Below are 18,444 nucleotides of genomic sequence, written 5' to 3'. Positions count from 1 at the left end.
ACCAGATAAATCGAGAAATTTCCGGGTGACGTCCAAAGACTGCACGCTCCAAGACTATATACAACTACCATCATATGGACATGAACAAAGACCCTTTCGCTGTACATGCCTCGCTTGTCTGTTGCATTGCACCGCGCCAACAAAGAACATGTCGGGGTCCTATACAATGGTCTAGCTGCACCCGTGCAGCGAGCTTAATGACATCTCGACACTGCACAGGTGCGGAGCAATGTTTGTCACCCTGCATGATACCCACAGATTTGCTCGTATTGGTGCGTGATACGAGGTCACTCCAACCAAAGGCGCTGGACTCGGGACAGCGATATGTCAAAGAGATCAAGTCCACTCGTGCCTCAAACTACAAACGGACAAGGACAAGGACTCATAGCGCAACACTAGATATACTGGAGGTTAGGCTTTCGTGGTTCAGGTCTCGTTGCCTTGTTCAACCACCCTAAAATGTTAGCGAGCCTGTTGAGGGTCTACATGAATCGGCTCTTTGGTTGCCGATCGAAAGGGCCAAGCAGGCATTCACCCTGGCGCATTTCATTCCTGAAGCGGCCTGCATTGCATCATGTCGGCATGTCCGGTTTTGGAGAGTCCCGCCCCCGTCATAACGTCGTACAAAATTCTCTCGTATTAATAGCTAGTTTGCTCTATTGATCGCACTAAAATCCTGTTACATGCTTTTAGAAGAGACGATAATGGACCCTTACTTTTATAGACCGTGCTTTTATAGACGGTACTTCACAGAAACCAGTCATTGTCGACCGGCGAAGATGGCTTGGTAGACAGATTCCAAAGGCCAAAAGATCACCATGTAGCCATCCGAGTCCGCAGTACAGCTGCAAGCTTATGCGGCCAAGATTGAACTCTACAGTCCGAAAAGTCATTGTTGCCAGAGCTTAATCAGACATGTTATCCACGGCGCTATATCCATCCGTAAATGGAAACGGCCTTGGCTGAAGCAGATTTATCGCCTTCTTAAAGACCCTTTAGAAGTGGCTAACTCAAGAATAAGTGTTCGCTAGCAATTCGAATCTGATATGCAGGGCTCTTTCAGGACCAGCCGCCTTAACCACCCTTTTGGAGGCACTACCATGGAAACTAGCAAAAAACCATAGCTCAATAGCCCACGACTATAGTCTTAGCCCCTCCCAAAGGTTCCCCGTAATGGACGTAAAGCAAGCAACTGGTGGGCTAGAGCCGCTGCAACTGTGGGCACTCCAAGTAGAGGTAAGTATGAGTACCACTGTAAAGACCTCGCTCGGGTGCTCGGACTAGCATTGGCTAACATCATCTACTTGTAGTCTGTACTCCCTAGAGCCCTCTGTCTTCGATGTTACCCAGGCCCCTAACTAGTACGTTACATTTCCTCTCTTAGCTCAGAAGACATCATAACTCCGGGGGGAACACTTGCAAGAGGCGACACTGAGCTATGCCGATGACGCAATAGCCGCTGCAACCCACCGTTCCCACGGAATATCAATCGAGACCACCCACAGCTACCAATGAGGCAGGTAGCGATGCTACCCTTGGTCTTGGAACGGTGAAAAAGCCTGCTAAGGCGGGTTTTAAAAGTGGCCCCAGTCGCACCAGCGCTTACAAACTCCAGTAGACACTTTGTTCAACATTTTCACCTGGAAAAACAATCATAGAGACAGATATACTTGTCCAATACACTGGGATCTTCAAGAAAAGCACCTTCTTCGGCTCTGGGACCCCACTTTGACATTATATATAATATTACGTAATCGACTCGCGGTATTTTAAGCCACTTCACGGCACTAACTATTGTATGTTCTAATATGTACTATTGTAATTAGTATATATATCAAATACAGTAATTACTATTAATGTAATCATATGATCATCATCGAACTACAAGACAAGTTATTCAAACGTCGTTGACTATAATTTATGTGACATGAATTTCAAGGCGAGCGGGTGTCAAAAAAGAGAGGTGTTATAAATCACTCGCGTGGGCGGGAAACATGTCCTGGACTTACAACTTGCTTCGCTCTTGATCTTCGGATAGCTAAGCGGAAGCATCCTTCTTGGCGACGGCGACAATGAGGTCGACGACTCGGGCAGAGTAGCCGTACTCGTTATCGTACCAAGAGATGAGCTTGACGAAGTTGTCGTTGAGACCAATACCAGCCTTGGCGTCGAAGATGGAGGAGTGGGTGTCACCAATGAAATCAGTGGAGACAACATCCTCATCGGTGTAGCCGAGGATGCCCTTGAGCTCGGGAGACTCGGAGGCAGCCTTCATGGTGGCCTTGATGTCCTCGTAAGAAGCACCGTTCTTGATTCGGACAGTCAGGTCGACGACGGAAACATCAACGGTAGGGACTCGGAGAGACATACCGGTGAGCTTGCCGTTGAGCTCGGGGATGACCTTGCCGACAGCCTTGGCAGCACCAGTGGAAGAGGGGATGATGTTACCAGAGGCGGTTCGGCCACCTCGCCAGTCCTTGTGGGAAGGACCGTCAACGGTCTTCTGGGTGGCGGTGATGGAGTGGACGGTGGTCATGAGACCCTCAATGATTCCGTACTTGTCGTTGACAACCTTGGCAAGGGGAGCCAGACAGTTGGTGGTACAAGAAGCGTTGGAGATGACGGTCATGTCGGGCTTGTAGGCGTCGAGGTTGACACCGACAACGAACATGGGGGCGTCACCGGAGGGGGCGGAGATGATGACCTTCTTGGCACCACCCTTGAGGTGGGCGGAGGCAGCCTCCTTGCCGGTGAAGACACCGGTGGACTCGACAACGTAGTCGGCACCGGCCTTACCCCAGGGGATGTTGGAGGGGTCTCGCTCACCGAAGACCTGGATGTGCTTGCCGTCGATGATCAGACCGCCGTCCTTGGCCTCGACCTTGCCCTTGAATCGGCCGTGGGTGGAGTCGTACTTGAACATGTAAGCAGCGTACTCGGTGTCGATGAAGGGGTCGTTCACAGCGACGACCTCGACCTCAGGGTTCTTGAGAGCGTTTCGCAGGACCTGTGTTAGTACATTGTCGGGGAGTCATCAATTGGTTCGACAGGTTGTCGACTGTTAGTATGAGCTCAATTGGGCTCTGGTGGGTCGACGACACTTGTCATCTGTTTCTGTTGGGTCATGTTTCCATCACCTTCTATGGTACTCACAATTCGTCCGATTCGTCCGAATCCGTTAATACCGACTTTGATGGCCATTGTTGATGTGTGTTTAATTCAAGAATGAATATAGAGAAGAGAAGAAGAAAAAAGATTCAATTGAGCCGGCGATGCAGACCCTTATATAAATGTTGCCTTGGACAGACGGAGCAAGCCCGCCCAAACCTACGTTCGGTATAATATGTTAAGCTTTTTAACACAAAGGTTTGGCTTGGGGTAACCTGATGTGGTGCAAAAGACCGGGCGTTGGCGAGCCATTGCGCGGGCGAATGGGGCCGTGACTCGTCTCAAATTCGAGGGCGTGCCTCAATTCGTGCCCCCGTGGCTTTTTCCCGCCGTTTCCGCCCCGTTTGCACCACTGCAGCCGCTTCTTTGGTTCGGACACCTTGCTGCGAGCTAGGTGCCTTGTGCTACTTAAAAAGTGGCCTCCCAACACCAACATGACATGAGTGCGTGGGCCAAGACACGTTGGCGGGGTCGCAGTCGGCTCAATGGCCCGGAAAAAACGCTGCTGGAGCTGGTTCGGACGCAGTCCGCCGCGGCGTATCGATATCCGCAAGGTTCCATGGCGCCATTGCCCTCCGTCGGCGTCTATCCCGCAACCTCTAAATAGAGCGGGAATATAACCCAAGCTTCTTTTTTTTTCCTTTAACACGCACACCCCCAACTATCATGTTGCTGCTGCTGTTTGACTCTACTCTGTGGAGGGGTGCTCCCACCCAACCCAACCTACAGGTGGATCCGGCGCTGTGATTGGCTGATAAGTCTCCTATCCGGACTAATTCTGACCAATGGGACATGCGCGCAGGACCCAAATGCCGCAATTACGTAACCCCAACGAAATGCCTACCCCTCTTTGGAGCCCAGCGGCCCCAAATCCCCCCAAGCAGCCCGGTTCTACCGGCTTCCATCTCCAAGCACCCCTTTCTCCACACCCCACAAAAAGACCCGTGCAGGACATCCTACTGCGTCCGGTTTATGCTCGCCGGCCGGTCCCGGCTCTTTCCGACTACCGAGCGTCGGCCGATTCATTTCAACCTGTCGCAAAATGTAACCAAATGTACCGAGACGATCGCAATGGACGCTAACGAGGTGGGCGTCTGCGGTGGAGGCGCTTGTGAGGCCCCTGGCGACCCGCAGCCCGTTTTCCACACCTCGACTTTGACTTGATCGACATGTCACTATGCTATGTGCGCCAAACGGCTAGCTCATAGGCCCAGAGCATGGAGCATGGAGCATGGAGCATGGGGCTAAAGCCACGTACCGGCTGCTAGCGTTGCAGTGTCCAACACTGATTGTTGAGCTTGAGATGTTGAACGAGGGAGCAGGGACGTCCGACAAAGTAGGGTACGGGCACGAGCGTGCTGCACTTGTAGTAGTATCGCACAATTGAGGCACCCATCGTACATGTACGTATTGAACTACCACGATACTCGATTACATCATCCCTCGGCCAAAGTTCATGTGATCGGGCTGTAGATCGTCGCCGCGATACCACGACCCGACTTCCTAGACCGCTTCTAGAAGAGTCTACGAGACGCTGCCTGAATCTGCGAGACATGCAACAGTCAATGGCACCACAACCAATATTGCTCAACCCTTTCGACTTGTTTCTCCAACTCAAAAGAATACGAGCAAAAGAAACGTTGTATCGTATACTACTCGTACGATAGCTACTTGTAGTAGGTACGGTTCCACTACTTGTAGTATGTTGCAGTTCTGGGCAAATCGCGCAACAGGCCATTATCTCTTAACTAAAGTTGCACATCAACGCCAACTATCGCCCAACAACTATCTTTCAATTAGTTGGCTCACCGTAATAGAGTATCGTAGTGAGACAGCTGGACTCATGACCAGAACATGCCAGAATTGAGACTGCGGGGGTTGACGACCAGGTTTCCCGGTTGTTTCTGATCCCTTCAGACGCCCGATAAAACCCACATGCAAATCATCAGTCCATTCGCCTCGCCACGCTCCTTCCTTTAGACACTCATCATGGCGCAGTTGTCTCTAATTAGCATCATGGCCAATTCGGTCGCCACGCACGCTACATGCATCACGCTTCAGCACCACACGTGATCACACCACTCTCATTCATCTCTCAAAAACACACCATGGAAGACGGCGCAAAAGATGACTACATCAAGGACATCTACCGACACGCGTCGCCCAACGCCGACACAGACTCCTTCCTCGGCAGCCCCACCGTCGCCATCGACAGCACGCTGTCCACGTCCAACTCTCTCAGCAACTTGAATCTCGACACCAACGACAGCAGCAGCTCGCCACCAGCTCACAATGACGACGTGCCAGACATTGCCGAGGTGCTCCAGGAAATGCTCGCAACCACAGAACTGCCGTCGTCCACAACGGATCTGGACTACGAGCCTGAGCTGGACCTTGTGGGAGGCCACCGGCGCAATCTGGGCCAGCTGAACGACTACGGCAGCCCCAGGGCGGACTCGTTTGTGTCCCTGGACCCGCCCAGCATCGGAACCGAGGTCGAGCAGTTTCTCTCCAAGAAAAAACAGTTTTTCATCCTCTCCTCGGCCGGAAAACCCATCTACACCCTGCACGGCTCGGACGACGTGATTCTCGGCTACCTGGGCGTGCTACAGACGGTGGTGAGCGCCTACCAGGCCGACGAGTCCGGCGACAACCTCATGTCCTTTCGAGCAGGCAAGACCCTCGTAGTTGTTGCGGTCGAGGGACCTCTGATCCTGGCGGCCGTGTCCAAAATTGGAGAGAGTGAGAGCCAACTCAGAGCCCAGTTGGACGTGCTGTACACCCAGATTCTAAGCACGCTGACCAAGAACCAGATTCATCGAATCTATGCCAACCAGAGCAACTTCGATCTAAGAAACCTCCTGCAGGGCACCGACGTCTATCTGGATGCTCTGACCCGGGAAATCGTCAACGGAAGCCCCTCAATTCTCCTGGGGGCTCTTGAGCCGCTGATCCTGCGAAAGTCCATCAGAGAAGAGATTGATGGTGTTCTTCTCAGCTGCAGAACGCCCTCGCTGCTCTACGGACTGATTGTCTCTGACTCCAAGCTCGCCAACGTTATCCGTCCCAAGAAACACTCGCTACATCCGCCGGACCTTATCTTGCTGTTTAGCATGCTTTTCAACACCACCTCCTTCCGCGATGGAGAGCACTGGGTGCCCATTTGTCTGCCCAAGTTCAACTCCACCGGCTTCCTCTATGCCTACATCCACTTCTTCAGCAAGTCGTCTGCCCTGATTCAAATCTCCGCCGATAAGAATGCATTTTTCGAGCTGCGTGAAGCCAAGCAGCAGATCCTGTCGCAGATGGAAGATAAGGGTCTTATCAAGGCTCTGGAACGTGCAGAGGAGAGGGGTAGGTTCAAGCCGGTGGATGTGGCGGTCCCCATGGTGAGGCACTTTCTGTACAAGAGCCGAGCACACGTGCAGTATGTTATGCCGTCCTACGAGACGCACTACTACGAACCGCACATGCAGCGCGGGCTGCTAACGTTCTACCACCAGCTCCATGCTCAGGTGAACAGTGACTCGTCCCGTGGCTCCAACAATGGGTGGAGGTTTATGCACTTGGTGCGTAATTCCTGCATTGGGTTTGCGTGGATAACCCCCTCTTTTGAGCTCTATTGTGTATCGGGACCTAACGTGTCGCGTGCCACGCTAGCCGCCTCCATCCACTCGATTGCCAAATGGGTCAGCCAGCACCGCGAGCGGCTATTTGTTATTGGAGGGGCGGTTTTCTAGGGCAATTGGGCCCGCTTTTCTTCTCGAATTGGTGCACTGCTCTCTTGCTTTCCCTCTCATTACCCATGCCTCCTGTATGCACAATGGCCAATCATGTTGTGTGCGAGTCAGCATGTGTGACTGTGTCCGTCTGTCTGAGAGAGAGGGGTTTGTATGAGGCCCTAAGGCATGTGGAATGACGATCGCAAAGGGCCACATTTTGAGGCCGATAACGTTGCCCACGCCGTTGACGCAGCAAACTCTCTGACCGAGCTGGGATAGCCGGGATTTGCATACCCTATGACCCCCCTTCTTTTTTCCCTCGCTCCTCGGATTTAGTTGTGTTTGCCACTATCTTCTATCTTTGGAGTTAAGGTTTGGGCAAGTGTTTCCCGGATTGGAACCTTCTAGCTATGCTTTGTTGTGGTAAGTGCATGAGAGACGCACACAACGCCAGCATGACACAGCAGATAGTGCGGTTGGGACCCTTATCTCGCGGCACATCCGGTGGGAGAAAGCAGCCCCATTGCTCTATATATAGGGTGGCGGCTCCCACTTGAAAGAGGTATAACGAACTAGCGAAACACGAATCTACGAAAGTGATAGAACTACATACAGCAAGATACAAGCTACAGCGCTATTGCACACACACACAATTACACACACCAACATTACCAACATTACCAACATTACACAAACACAAACACAAACACAAACACAAATGAGCACAACTACTTCTACCTCCACAACCATGACACAGACTCAGCCTCAGCAGCCCCAGCAGCTCAAGTTTTCTGCCACAGCCCGGGATCCCATGGCCACCATGCACGAGATGGTGACTAACCACATGCAGCAATTTGACCCGTCCCACGACATGCACCATGTCAACCGGGTGGTGCGAATGGCCAAGGTTCTGGCCCGAAAGGTGGCCGAGACCCAGCCCGTCGACGAGAAGGTGGTCGAGGTGGCGGCGCTGCTGCATGACGTGAACGATTCCAAGTACCGGGATCAGCTCAACAACGGCGAGGATGTCATGATGAAGTGTCTGCAGGAGTCCGACCTGACTCAGGAGCAGCAGGACCTGGTGGTCAAGATTGCCAACAACATGAGCTACTCGACGGAGAAGAAGCTCCGAGAGGCTGGCCAGTGGGGCAAGTGGCACAACGAGTGTGTCGAGCTGCACCTGGTGCAGGACGCCGACCGACTGGATGCCATCGGAGCCATGGGCATTCTACGACTTGCCGCCTACTCCGGTGCCAAGAATCGGCCATTGGTTCTGACCGGAGACGAGGACGACGAGGATACCATGTCCCACTTTGGGGCCAAGCTCTTGCATATGCACAAGAAGATGAAGACTGCCCCCGGCCGGGAGGTTGCTCTCAAGCGAACTGCCATCATGCGTGACATGGTGACCAACGCCTTTGATGAGGTTACACTTGCTGATCTGGGCGAGAAGACGCCCGAGCTGGAGACCATCGGCGATGTGGTCAAGGAGCGATGGATTATGTAATTTCGCGGGTTCAGCCAAGCTATAGAATATAGAGCAACAACATTCTAGACGAACCCATTGCATCGTTGCCTTCCTCGCATCCGCATTTGCATTTGCATTCTCTGCATCCATATAACTTATAATATTATTCATGCATTTAATTCCACGTGTTTTCCGTTTTCTGCACTCGTACTTGTACATGTAGTATCTGTATATCCGTATACTGTTGATTAACTTGCTATGCATTTTGAGGCCACGTCTCATGCAAGTGATTAGGCAAGTGGAATAGCTTCAATTGACGACTGTAAGGCTGTGCAAAGCAGCATGGACAAGGATTTTGTAGTAAAAAAAACATGCAAAAAAAAAAAAAAAAACCATGTAATTGTCAAGTATATGAGTGACAATTACTCAGAATTGTAGTTACTCAGAATTGCAGTACTCAGAATTGTAGTTGGTGGTTGGGGTCCGATGACACTGGAACATTCTAGAATATCCGAGGCTACTGTGCCAATTGCGCTGTGCAAAATCGCGCTATACCAGCTCCGGTCTCTGTGGGTCCTTCGGTCATGTAGATACGATACCAACACGTGCGAGGGGCGGGTGTTTGGAGATCGTGACGTCATTGGGTGGTTGACTTTACGCCATGTATGTGCCGATGATTGTACCGATAATAGAGCCCGTACTTGGACGTACTTAGCTAGAAGGGCTATCAATCGAGCGCAATCTTGTGTAGGGCAGCAATCATGAGTCACTCTTTCGAGTCATGGTTGCACTGGGATGGAACAACGAGCCAATTGGAGCATGGGTTTACCGTCGATTCGGGCGGCGGGTTTGAGGAATTGAGCAGGATTTGGCGGTGATTTGGGCGGTGATTTGGGCGGTGATTTGGGCGGTGATTTGGGCGGTATTTTCGGCAGTATTTTCGGCAGTATTTTCGGCGTGTGGGATGTGTGTCTCCATTTGAGCTCCTGCTCTGTTGGCCATGGTTCGTTCCACGTGCAAACTTTATGCCTGGCGGTCTCATCGATCAGTGTCTAACTTCTTGACGCTCAAAAACAAAGCACGACCCAGATAATCAACCATGGCTCTTCGAGACGACCGAATTTGGATCGATGGCTGTTTCGACTTTGCCCATCACGGTGAGTACGGGTGAACTTGTCGGCGGGTGAACGCTGACTGTGGGTATACCCCTGCATATCCCAGATCACCCACCAGGGTGGAGGTGTTGAAAGACGTGTCGAAGGGCTGGTATTGGCACTGTTGTCACCACACTTGGCCGGTCCGATTCACCTGATGCAATCAATTGATACACCCCTCGATTCCAACTAACACAGGCCATGCCGGTGCCATGAGACAGGCTCGACAGCTCTGCAACGAACTGTACGTAGGAGTGCACTCGGACGAGGATATCGCCCAGCACAAGGGCCCCGTGGTGATGCATTTGCCCGAGCGAGCTCTGGCGGTCGAAGGATGCAAGTGGTCCACCAAACCTATTCTCAAGGCCCCCTACGTTACCGACCCCAAGGTGATGGACGACTACCAGTGCAAGTACGTGGTCCACGGAGACGACATCACCACCGACGAGCACGGAAACGACTGCTACCAGACCGTCAAGGACGCTGGCCGCTTCATTGTGGTCAAGCGAACCCCCAACATTTCCACCACCGATCTGGTGGGCCGAATGCTGTCCACCAACACCAACCACCACCTGCCCACCGTTACCACCGACGAGATTACGTCCAAGAAGCACTTCCTGCTCCACGGCGACGCTCTCGAGCGGTTCGAGCAGTACGCCACCGGTGCCGATGCCAAGGCGGCCCACTCTGGCGTCTACATGTACACAGGAGCGAATGCTCCCATTGCCGAGATTGTGGCTCCTTCGGCCGAGGTCAACAAGGGGCTTCAGAAGGTCTGGTATGTGGACGGAGCCTTTGATCTCTTCTTCATGGGCCACATTCAGCTGCTCAAGGATCTGCGGGCTGCTGCCTCCAAGGAGGGTGCTCTGATTGTCGTGGGTCTTCACGACGATAAGACTGTCAACGAGGTCAAGGGCGAAAACTACCCCATCATGAATCTGCAGGAGCGTGCCCTGTGTGTTCTGCAGTGCCGATACGTGGACGCTGTGGTGCTCCAGGCTCCCTACATTGCTTCTGAGAGCTTTGTGGAGGGTCTTGCCAAGGCCGGCATCCAGGTGGTCAAGATTGTCCACGGAGCTACTCCCGTGACCGATCTTGATGGACAGGATCCCTACGCCTGGGCCAAGAAGGCCGGAATCTACCAGGATGCTCCTACTCACGAGTTTGCCGGGGTGTCTACACGAACCATTGTGGACCGTGTTCTGAAAAACAGAGACGCCTATGAGGAGCGTCAGCGAAAGAAGGGCTGGAAGGCCGAGAACGAGAAGAAGCTCAAGGACGAGGAGGGCGATCGGTTTGCCAAGTAGACTTTATAGATATTTAATTAAGGAACGGTACACGTACAATTATTGCGCTCCTGTACACTCCGCCGCCTATTCATATATATGTACACACGATCCCCCGCTTATAGCTAGATTTAGTACAATCTAGAACCACTAGTGTCGTTTCTAGTGCAATCGATCGAACCCCTACAACAAGTAGCGCCACAAGCTGATTCTCAGCGTTAGCGTGGTTCTATTGTGATGATGTGCAACCACTCGCGTTCGTGCCTATTCACATAGAGTGCGGTTTAAACACGGGCTACAGTGCGTCCAGAAAGAGTGTACAAGTGGTTGCCATGGGGATTGAGCCATGTTGGATCCTATTGTGATCCCCACACGTCATCTTGCCACCGGGGTCATACGTCACAGCGGTTGCTGGCACTGGATGGTTTCTTGGTACCATGTCTACGTCAAGCAGCGAGGCCTGTCATTGTACATACTGTAGATGTTACGTAAACATAAACAAGCGTGGAATGCGATCGAAAGCGAGTCAAAAAAGCACTTTTGGAAAACGGAGGCTCCAAAGCTTGGCCGCTTTCGGAAACCTGGTGGCCCAGAGCGGTATCTCTCGTCGGTGGAACCGCCCGAATAGCCGCCAAGACACACGGCTACCATGTCGGTGGTGCGGCGTATGACGTCACGAGTGCGGCAATAAGGCACATATCCACGTCCGGGACCGCCAACTGGAGAGAGATTATCGATCGGTACTGATTAGAGGCGTGGGGGGCAGTTTTGGGGGTTTTGGGGGGGGGTTTTGGAGGAGGTTTTTCTCCTTTTCTTTTTGCTTTGTGCAAACTCCTCCTGAAAAGGCTGTGCTCGGCTCTCCAAACACATGATTGTCACTCGGCCTCCCGCCCATGGCAAAGTTTCGCTCCCGGACCCAGACGGTGTTTTTTTGCCTGTGGGACAGTCTTTTTCAATATAGTCTTTTTTGGCGTGGGAGAAAAAAGTCCAGGCTAATTAAAAAGTGACTGCAAGTGGCGAGAGACAGACATGACCGTGAGGCGGGCAGCGATATTATGGAGCGGTGGCGGGAACGGCAAAATGGGGCACAACCCAGGCGGGGGATATATATATATAGGGACAGAAACAGCAGCCGTCGGCGCCCACAGCGCACTTGTACCTTGTACTATAGCTCGGCTTCTCTCTGACCGCCTGTTTACCTGTCTTCTGCTTTTTTGGGTCGGGTCCTGCAGGTGAAAATCAAATCCTCCTGAGCACATACAACTCCATCCACACACACACAGTCATAACACACAACCCCACCACACCGCCAGTCGTATCGCACGCTACGCACACACAGACCATGGCGAAACCGACCTTCAAAATCGAAACGCCCCACCCGTCCAAGTTTCTCGACGACAAGGGACTCGACTTCCGCAAGGAGCACCCGTCGCAGCAGCAGGGAGACAAGCCTCAGGGCATCATGCAGAAAAGCAACCTGGCGGCGTCGCTGGACTCGCTGGACGACCCCAAGGACCAGCTCAAGCGTGAGCTGAGCCGCGACTCGGCCAACGAGATTCACATTGCGCTGCCCGAACCCCGGTCGCGGCAGCCCAGCATCATCGACACCTCGGTCAAGCACGCCAAACAACCCAGCGTGCACGCCCATTTCAAGCTCGACGACATTGACCAGCACGCCAACACCCGCAGCCGGTCGGGGTCTGCCAGCGGCCGCAACCAGACCGTCTCGCCAACCCAGCAAACCCCCAAACAAATCTCCATTGTCGAAAGCACCCTCAGTAACCCGGCTGGAGGCCACCCTCCCCCCACAGAGATTCCCATCGCAAGGCGCCAGTCCACGGCTGTGGGCGAAGACACGACCCAGCAGGGAGACCCACGGTTGCCCCAGGACGACGGCAAGATCCACATTCTGCTGGGCGGTACGGGGTCGGTGTCAACCTCCAAGCTGCGTCTCATAGTCAACAAGCTGGAGGAGATTTACGGACGCAATCGAGTGGCGATCCAGATTGTGCTCACCTCGGCGGCTGAACACTTTGTCAGCCGCGGCGAGTTCCATACAGACGTGATTCTGTGGCGAGACAAGGACGAGTGGTCGACCTGGAAGTCCCGGTCGGACCCCGTACTGCACATTGAGCTCAGACGGTGGGCCGACATTCTCGTCATCTGTCCTCTGTCCGCAAACACCCTGTCCAAAATCGCCATTGGCCTTTGCGACAACCTGCTTACCAATGTCGTGCGAGCATGGAACACACAGTACCCCATTCTGGTGGCTCCTTCCATGACGTCGTATGCCTATAACTCACCCGTGACCAAGCGCCATCTCAAGGTTATCAAGGAGGAAATGCCCTGGATCGAGGTACTTCGACCAGTCGAAAAGGTGGTGGGCTCGTACGGAGAGATTGGCATGGGAGGCATGATGGACTGGAACGAGATTGTTGACAAGATTGTGCTCAAGCTCGGTGGCTACCCGGAGGAAGAGGATGACGACAACGGAGACGATGACGATAATGGAGACGACGAAAACGGCGACGATATCGATCTCGACAACGTTGACAATGACGACGATGACAACGACGACGATGATGATGATAACGATGACGACGACGATGACGACGATAACGGAGATGATGACGATGACCTGAGAGCCAAACGAGAACGCCGTCAGACCCGAAAGGCCCTCAACAAGCTGGACTACGACTACGACGAGGACGAGATGGATAAAGTCATCAACAAGTTGTCTCTTGCAGATCAGGATGAGCTGATGAAGCGAAAGTTTAGTTTACGCGAGAGTTCCAGTTTCACCGGGTAGCCCTGATTCGTCGGATGCTCCCATCACCACCACTTTCGCTTTAGACTAATTTTGAGATTTTGCTGCAGCACACGAGTAGAGACATCTAGGCTAGGTCAGTAATGTATGCTTGATGTAGGGCGGTGCCCGTTGCTGGATATTGGACTTGATACTTTTGGTAGGCTTTGACATGGTATGTTTCAATGGAGTAGCTAGACCTAGACAGACAAGACTATGACATAGTTTCCACACTTTGTCATAGAAAATACAGCAACATGTCTACATTTGTGTAGGAAACGAATGAATTAAAGAGGTATATGAAACGAAGGAGTGCTCTAGGCCAGCTAGTTGATGGAATTTAGTCGGTGACGGTCTTGGTCTTGGTGTAGGTGACCTGGGAGTAGACGGGCTGGGTCTGGTAGTTGGTCTTGACAATCTCAGAGGTCCAGTGCACAGTGGAGTAGTGGGGGACGTCGTAAGTGTGACCGTTCCACACGGTCTGGGTCTTTCCATCCTCAGACATGGACCAACCCCACTCCTTCTGGGTGTAAGGAAGAGCAATGGTGGTCTTTCCGATCTCGGTAGGATAGTTGCCCCACTCGTAGACGGTTCGGACTCCTCGCTTCTCGATGTCAGCACCGTCAACTACAGCGTTGGGGATGGGCTTGGCCACGGACAGAGAGGCCAAAGACAACAGGGCGATGGAAGTGATGGAGACCATTGTGCGTGTGTGTGTGAGAGAGAGAGTGTGTGTGTGGGTATGGCTAGTGATTGACTGTTTGGAAGGTGAGTTTGCGAAGGCTACAATCCTGGAAGGACAAGGTCTTTATATACAGCTGTAGTTTGCACGCTTTATGGCTATAATTAGTCGCTTTGCCTCCGTTTCCAAGGTTTCCTAGGCTTGCAAGGTTTTTAGACGCTCTTTTACTGCGTCTCTGGTGTAAATCATCTCCGGTCATTTACCCCTTAAGTGGAAGGACGTGATGAAACATGAACTGAAACTGGACGTTTCGGGCCTACAGCTGCCATCTGGGGCAACAAACAGACGCGCGATGAGCAGTATACGTCAAAATGAAGTCGGTGCATCTATTTTTAACAGCTTGTTTGCTCAGCTAGGCGTATCTCGCTCTCACTCCCTCGGAAGACTTCTGAAAGCGTGTGTTTAGTCTCCATCTTAAGGGCTCGTACATCAATGCGGAAGAGGGTTGTGGACCACGGAAAGAGACTTGAAACGCGTCTTGACACGAGGGGGTAGTGGTCGATCCAGCAGATCAAGGGGTTCTGTGCTGGTTTTGAGCCCTTCCATGCGTTCTCTTTTTACTGCAATGGCGATCTTGCCTATTTTAGATGTAACGGTCTGCAACTTTGAGGACAGTACCAGTAGCGGTATCATGTCCACGGTACAGTTCCAAACAACTCCCTGCGTGTAATCAGATGGGCTCGGGAAATGCAGCCAGAATACGAATGCTTTGTCTGGTGTCCACAGACATTCAAATCCAGGTGCAGTGGTGATTGAGAACCCTGGACTGTTAGGGCGGTATCATCAACACCTGCAAGCTGAGTTCACCCCTCAGCCGTCTATCACATCTCCATATCTTGACTGCATCCAATGAAGACCAATTCAGCAGTTTCCCCATTGGCACCTGCTTCTCGTCGGCGATGCACGACGAAGCTGCTGCGTGTCCTGAGACATGGTGATACAACAACCTAGAATATGACGATTTTCAGGAATGTGGCTGGAGGAAAATGGTTAAAATGCTTCCATTGACGGTTTTATCAAGTATAGACTAGCAGGTAACGATAATGACGATGGCTGTGTGTATTTTCCCGCTAGCTACTGAGTGCTAAACTCTTCGGCGTCTTATAACTTGAACTTGGGAGACAAAACCCGTGTAGATAAAGAGTGTCACCGTGTTTCATAGAGAGAAATATCAGGCAATTGCTCACTGAAACTCTTGGCTTTTGTAATCGTATCGTATCGTATCGGGTAAGCAACACCCTCGAATGGTGATACAAGACAAGTATCAGATCAAACTGTTCTGAAACCATGGGAAATTGCCACGCGGCTAGTTGGTGTTGATGCGCTCCAAATCACTAAGAAGTGCCGTACGGCATCGAGATTGTTTCGGAAGAAAGACAACCTCGCATTAGTTTGTTTCATGGACCCCCATCGCTGCTCTTCTGCTGTCGACTTGAGAAGTCACAAAAGTTTCCTGAGAGATGAATCTTTAGCTGAAGAAAGCATTCACGTTGTAGATGTATAGTATTGGATACTTACACCTGCAACTGTCTCTATTCAGAACCTCTCAACTCATCATCACCTGTTTACATCAGCGCACATTCTACTACAGCAGATCTTATCATTCGTGAGACTGTCTGAGAAAAGCAAGATGTGTTCATCGAAAACACACCAATGATCACAACACAATTTGTTTTCCTCGACCGTGGAGCAGACCAAGAAAACACTCCTCGCTTTTGCTGTTAATATCTGATACTCAGTGTAGAGTTGAGTGGTTAAAGGCTGCCGGGTTCCACGGAAGCTGTGGACATTCACCAGACGAGACAAGACGCAGGCTCAGACTAAAGAACCAGATAGTCAATATTCCAAAACCGCGAAAGATCCACAACTAAATCTATACCATAGTCCCATTGACTAGGACCACATTCACCGTTCCCTGCTGATTTTCAAAAATAAAATAAAATAAAAATCAATATAAAAATTAAATACAACAAACTCTCGGCTAAAGTAGGTCAGTGTGCGGCTTACATCAAGGCATTGGGTGAGACCATATGGCGGTCGAAGCCAGCATATCAGGCGACTTTTAGCAAAGAAAAAAAAAGTGAAATCAATTAAAATGGGGCCGATTATCCACTCTATCACTTGAATTTCTCTCCACCCCTTCTCCAAGTCCCACTGGAGACATCCGGAAACTGGTGCGGCTCAGTAATTCTTTTCCGAGCCGCACAACTGGTGGCCCAATCATCCACACTTTTCAGTGAAAAATAGTATTGCCATCACCTTTTTTGACACTATAAATCAGAACCGGTTTCCCGCCTTTTTCTTCTCCGATTCTCCTCCCACCATGGACGCCTGCTCAACCCTCATATGCACACATTTCAACGAAGACCCTCAATCCACCCACCAATCGCTATCACCATCGCCGAGCCTGGCAAACAACGGAGCTGTCCACCTACCCCCGCAACACCTCCCAACTCTCCCAAATTCGTGCCAGTGTGCTACACCTCCCTCCGCCATTCATCCCCCGAAGAGCCTTTCTCGCTGGGAGTCTCTGCTAACCCACTGCGAGGGCTGCAGAGCATCGCTGAAGAAGTGACGGAGTAGCAGTATCAGACACTAGCTACCAACAAAATGCCTCAGCGAGCACTTCAAAATTGCATTTCAGGCGGATAAGACAGTCGCCTGGACCCCACATTATACTTAACCACAACTTGGCGCTATTTCATGTGCTGGCAGAAAGAGACGTGGCAGATGTCTATTGAATGAAAAGAGCGATAATGAGAATGTTACAGACACCAATATGACCGTAGACTGAGGCGGATACACTTAAAGGTGGCTTACGGCCGCCAAAATTAGGACCCCCTGACCTCTGTCAAGAGCCAAGCTCTCAGGATCGCTCCTACCACAAGTATGAGTTTCTCCCGCTTGGTCCGTGAGTTACTCGGAAAGAAATGGAACTACTAGTTTCTGTAGTAGAACCAAAAGTCGTTGGTAGCGAAAAGATTTATCTCCATGGACCATTGCTTGTTCTTCCAGTGGACTCGTACCATAACTAAACGTTCCAAAGTCTTGTCATTATCTTACCGGCATGATAGGGCCGGCAATGGATGAGACGGTCGGATAAGGGATACGAGAGAGGGTCGGAAGAGCCCGAAAGCTACCAACGGCTTCACTTGCGACAAAGAAAGCTGCTCTGAAACCATTGCTTTGATTGCTCAGCCGTACGATAAGTATGATACTGCTTTATGTACTGTACGAGTACATATTTTTGATCGATAGACTGCAGCTCCTGCTGATACCGCTTCGATAAGCCACAATTGCAGACCCACAAGGCAGACGATCAGAGTTGAGTTGGTCCAGTTTACCCTACTGGACTGTCTGAGCGTACAGTATCGGCAAAGTGTATCTACAGTACTGTACTGGTAGAGAGACCGAGAGACAGGAGACAAGAGAAAGAGGGAGCAAGACAGGGTTGGCCACCGTGTCCAAAGTAGTCTCTTCACGGAGAGTTCAGAGAGGAAGAGGAAGGTCCAAAATCAATCAATTCGATGACAGACGGGTCAATTGTTGCTTCCCATGCATTTTATCGACTTTAGATATATTCACTCTTCAGTTGATGAGTTCTTCTGTTGACCACCCGCAACCAGGATCTCTCCAACCTAAACATGCCTTATCGTGCTTTTTTGGGTTGTGAGCAGAGAGACAGCCAACTATAATTGGACACTAAAAAAGCCCCCAGAGAACCAAACAACACAACGGAGACAACTAACCGACGCTAGTGTGAGCACGGAAAGGGTATGATTAGCATGGAACGGAGTCGACCAGGGCATTAAATTATATATTAGCCTTCAATGTATCATCAAGGGGTCTTTTTGGGGGGTTTTCAGAGTGAAGTTTGAAACAGATGTTTGTTTAAGCGTATAGAGAGGGTGGATCCGAGCAAGAATGTTGCAAGTCGTCGGAGACAAGGTGTAATAGTGCAATGGTGCAATTGAGCAGATTAAACCAATTGCATCTGAGGTTGAAATGTGTCATTCGGTCTCCAATCGATCGCCAGACGTCAATCAACCTCCAGGTGCACAATTGCGTCTTGTACGGTTTCCCACTACGTGCACTACA

The 18,444-nt window shown here is 51.3% G+C and overlaps 8 protein-coding genes across 8 annotated transcripts; 5 read left to right on the top strand and 3 right to left on the bottom strand.

The window, feature by feature from the left end:
• Positions 1-229: 229 nt before the first annotated feature.
• Positions 230-2,027, top strand: YALI1_C08275g (uncharacterized protein; the record flags this gene model as incomplete). The annotated part of the gene is made up of 3 exons (XM_068282226.1): positions 230-272; positions 1,506-1,614; positions 1,940-2,027. 3 exons carry the CDS (start codon positions 230-232, stop codon positions 2,025-2,027), a joined length of 240 nt encoding a protein of 79 aa, XP_068138327.1.
• Positions 2,028-2,038: 11 nt separating this feature from the next.
• YALI1_C08262g (uncharacterized protein) lies at positions 2,039-3,201 on the bottom strand (the record flags this gene model as incomplete). The annotated part of the gene is made up of 2 exons (XM_501515.3): positions 2,039-3,007; positions 3,154-3,201. The coding sequence occupies 2 exons, from the start codon at positions 3,199-3,201 to the stop codon at positions 2,039-2,041; spliced, it is 1,017 nt and encodes a 338-aa protein (XP_501515.1).
• Positions 3,202-4,432: 1,231 nt separating this feature from the next.
• YALI1_C08245g (uncharacterized protein) lies at positions 4,433-4,906 on the bottom strand (the record flags this gene model as incomplete). Its single annotated transcript, XM_068282225.1, has 1 exon — positions 4,433-4,906. One exon carries the CDS (start codon positions 4,904-4,906, stop codon positions 4,433-4,435), a length of 474 nt encoding a protein of 157 aa, XP_068138326.1.
• A 307-nt stretch (positions 4,907-5,213) lies between these two features.
• On the top strand, positions 5,214-6,908 carry YALI1_C08242g (uncharacterized protein; the record flags this gene model as incomplete). Its single annotated transcript, XM_501514.3, has 1 exon — positions 5,214-6,908. One exon carries the CDS (start codon positions 5,214-5,216, stop codon positions 6,906-6,908), a length of 1,695 nt encoding a protein of 564 aa, XP_501514.3.
• A 700-nt stretch (positions 6,909-7,608) lies between these two features.
• Positions 7,609-8,397, top strand: YALI1_C08218g (uncharacterized protein; the record flags this gene model as incomplete). The annotated part of the gene is made up of 1 exon (XM_501513.1): positions 7,609-8,397. One exon carries the CDS (start codon positions 7,609-7,611, stop codon positions 8,395-8,397), a length of 789 nt encoding a protein of 262 aa, XP_501513.1.
• Positions 8,398-9,457: 1,060 nt separating this feature from the next.
• On the top strand, positions 9,458-10,819 carry YALI1_C08197g (uncharacterized protein; the record flags this gene model as incomplete). Its single annotated transcript, XM_501512.3, has 2 exons — positions 9,458-9,515; positions 9,711-10,819. The coding sequence occupies 2 exons, from the start codon at positions 9,458-9,460 to the stop codon at positions 10,817-10,819; spliced, it is 1,167 nt and encodes a 388-aa protein (XP_501512.3).
• A 1,321-nt stretch (positions 10,820-12,140) lies between these two features.
• YALI1_C08173g (uncharacterized protein) lies at positions 12,141-13,607 on the top strand (the record flags this gene model as incomplete). Its single annotated transcript, XM_501511.3, has 1 exon — positions 12,141-13,607. One exon carries the CDS (start codon positions 12,141-12,143, stop codon positions 13,605-13,607), a length of 1,467 nt encoding a protein of 488 aa, XP_501511.1.
• A 337-nt stretch (positions 13,608-13,944) lies between these two features.
• YALI1_C08151g (uncharacterized protein) lies at positions 13,945-14,307 on the bottom strand (the record flags this gene model as incomplete). Its single annotated transcript, XM_501510.2, has 1 exon — positions 13,945-14,307. One exon carries the CDS (start codon positions 14,305-14,307, stop codon positions 13,945-13,947), a length of 363 nt encoding a protein of 120 aa, XP_501510.2.
• Between the last annotated feature and the right edge of the window lie 4,137 nt (positions 14,308-18,444).

Source organism: Yarrowia lipolytica, chromosome 1C, assembly GCF_001761485.1.
Source record: "Yarrowia lipolytica chromosome 1C, complete sequence".
NCBI lineage: Eukaryota > Fungi > Ascomycota > Dipodascomycetes > Dipodascales > Yarrowia > Yarrowia lipolytica.
Note: the sequence above shows the minus strand (reverse complement) of the source record. Positions and strands in the feature narration are given on the sequence as shown.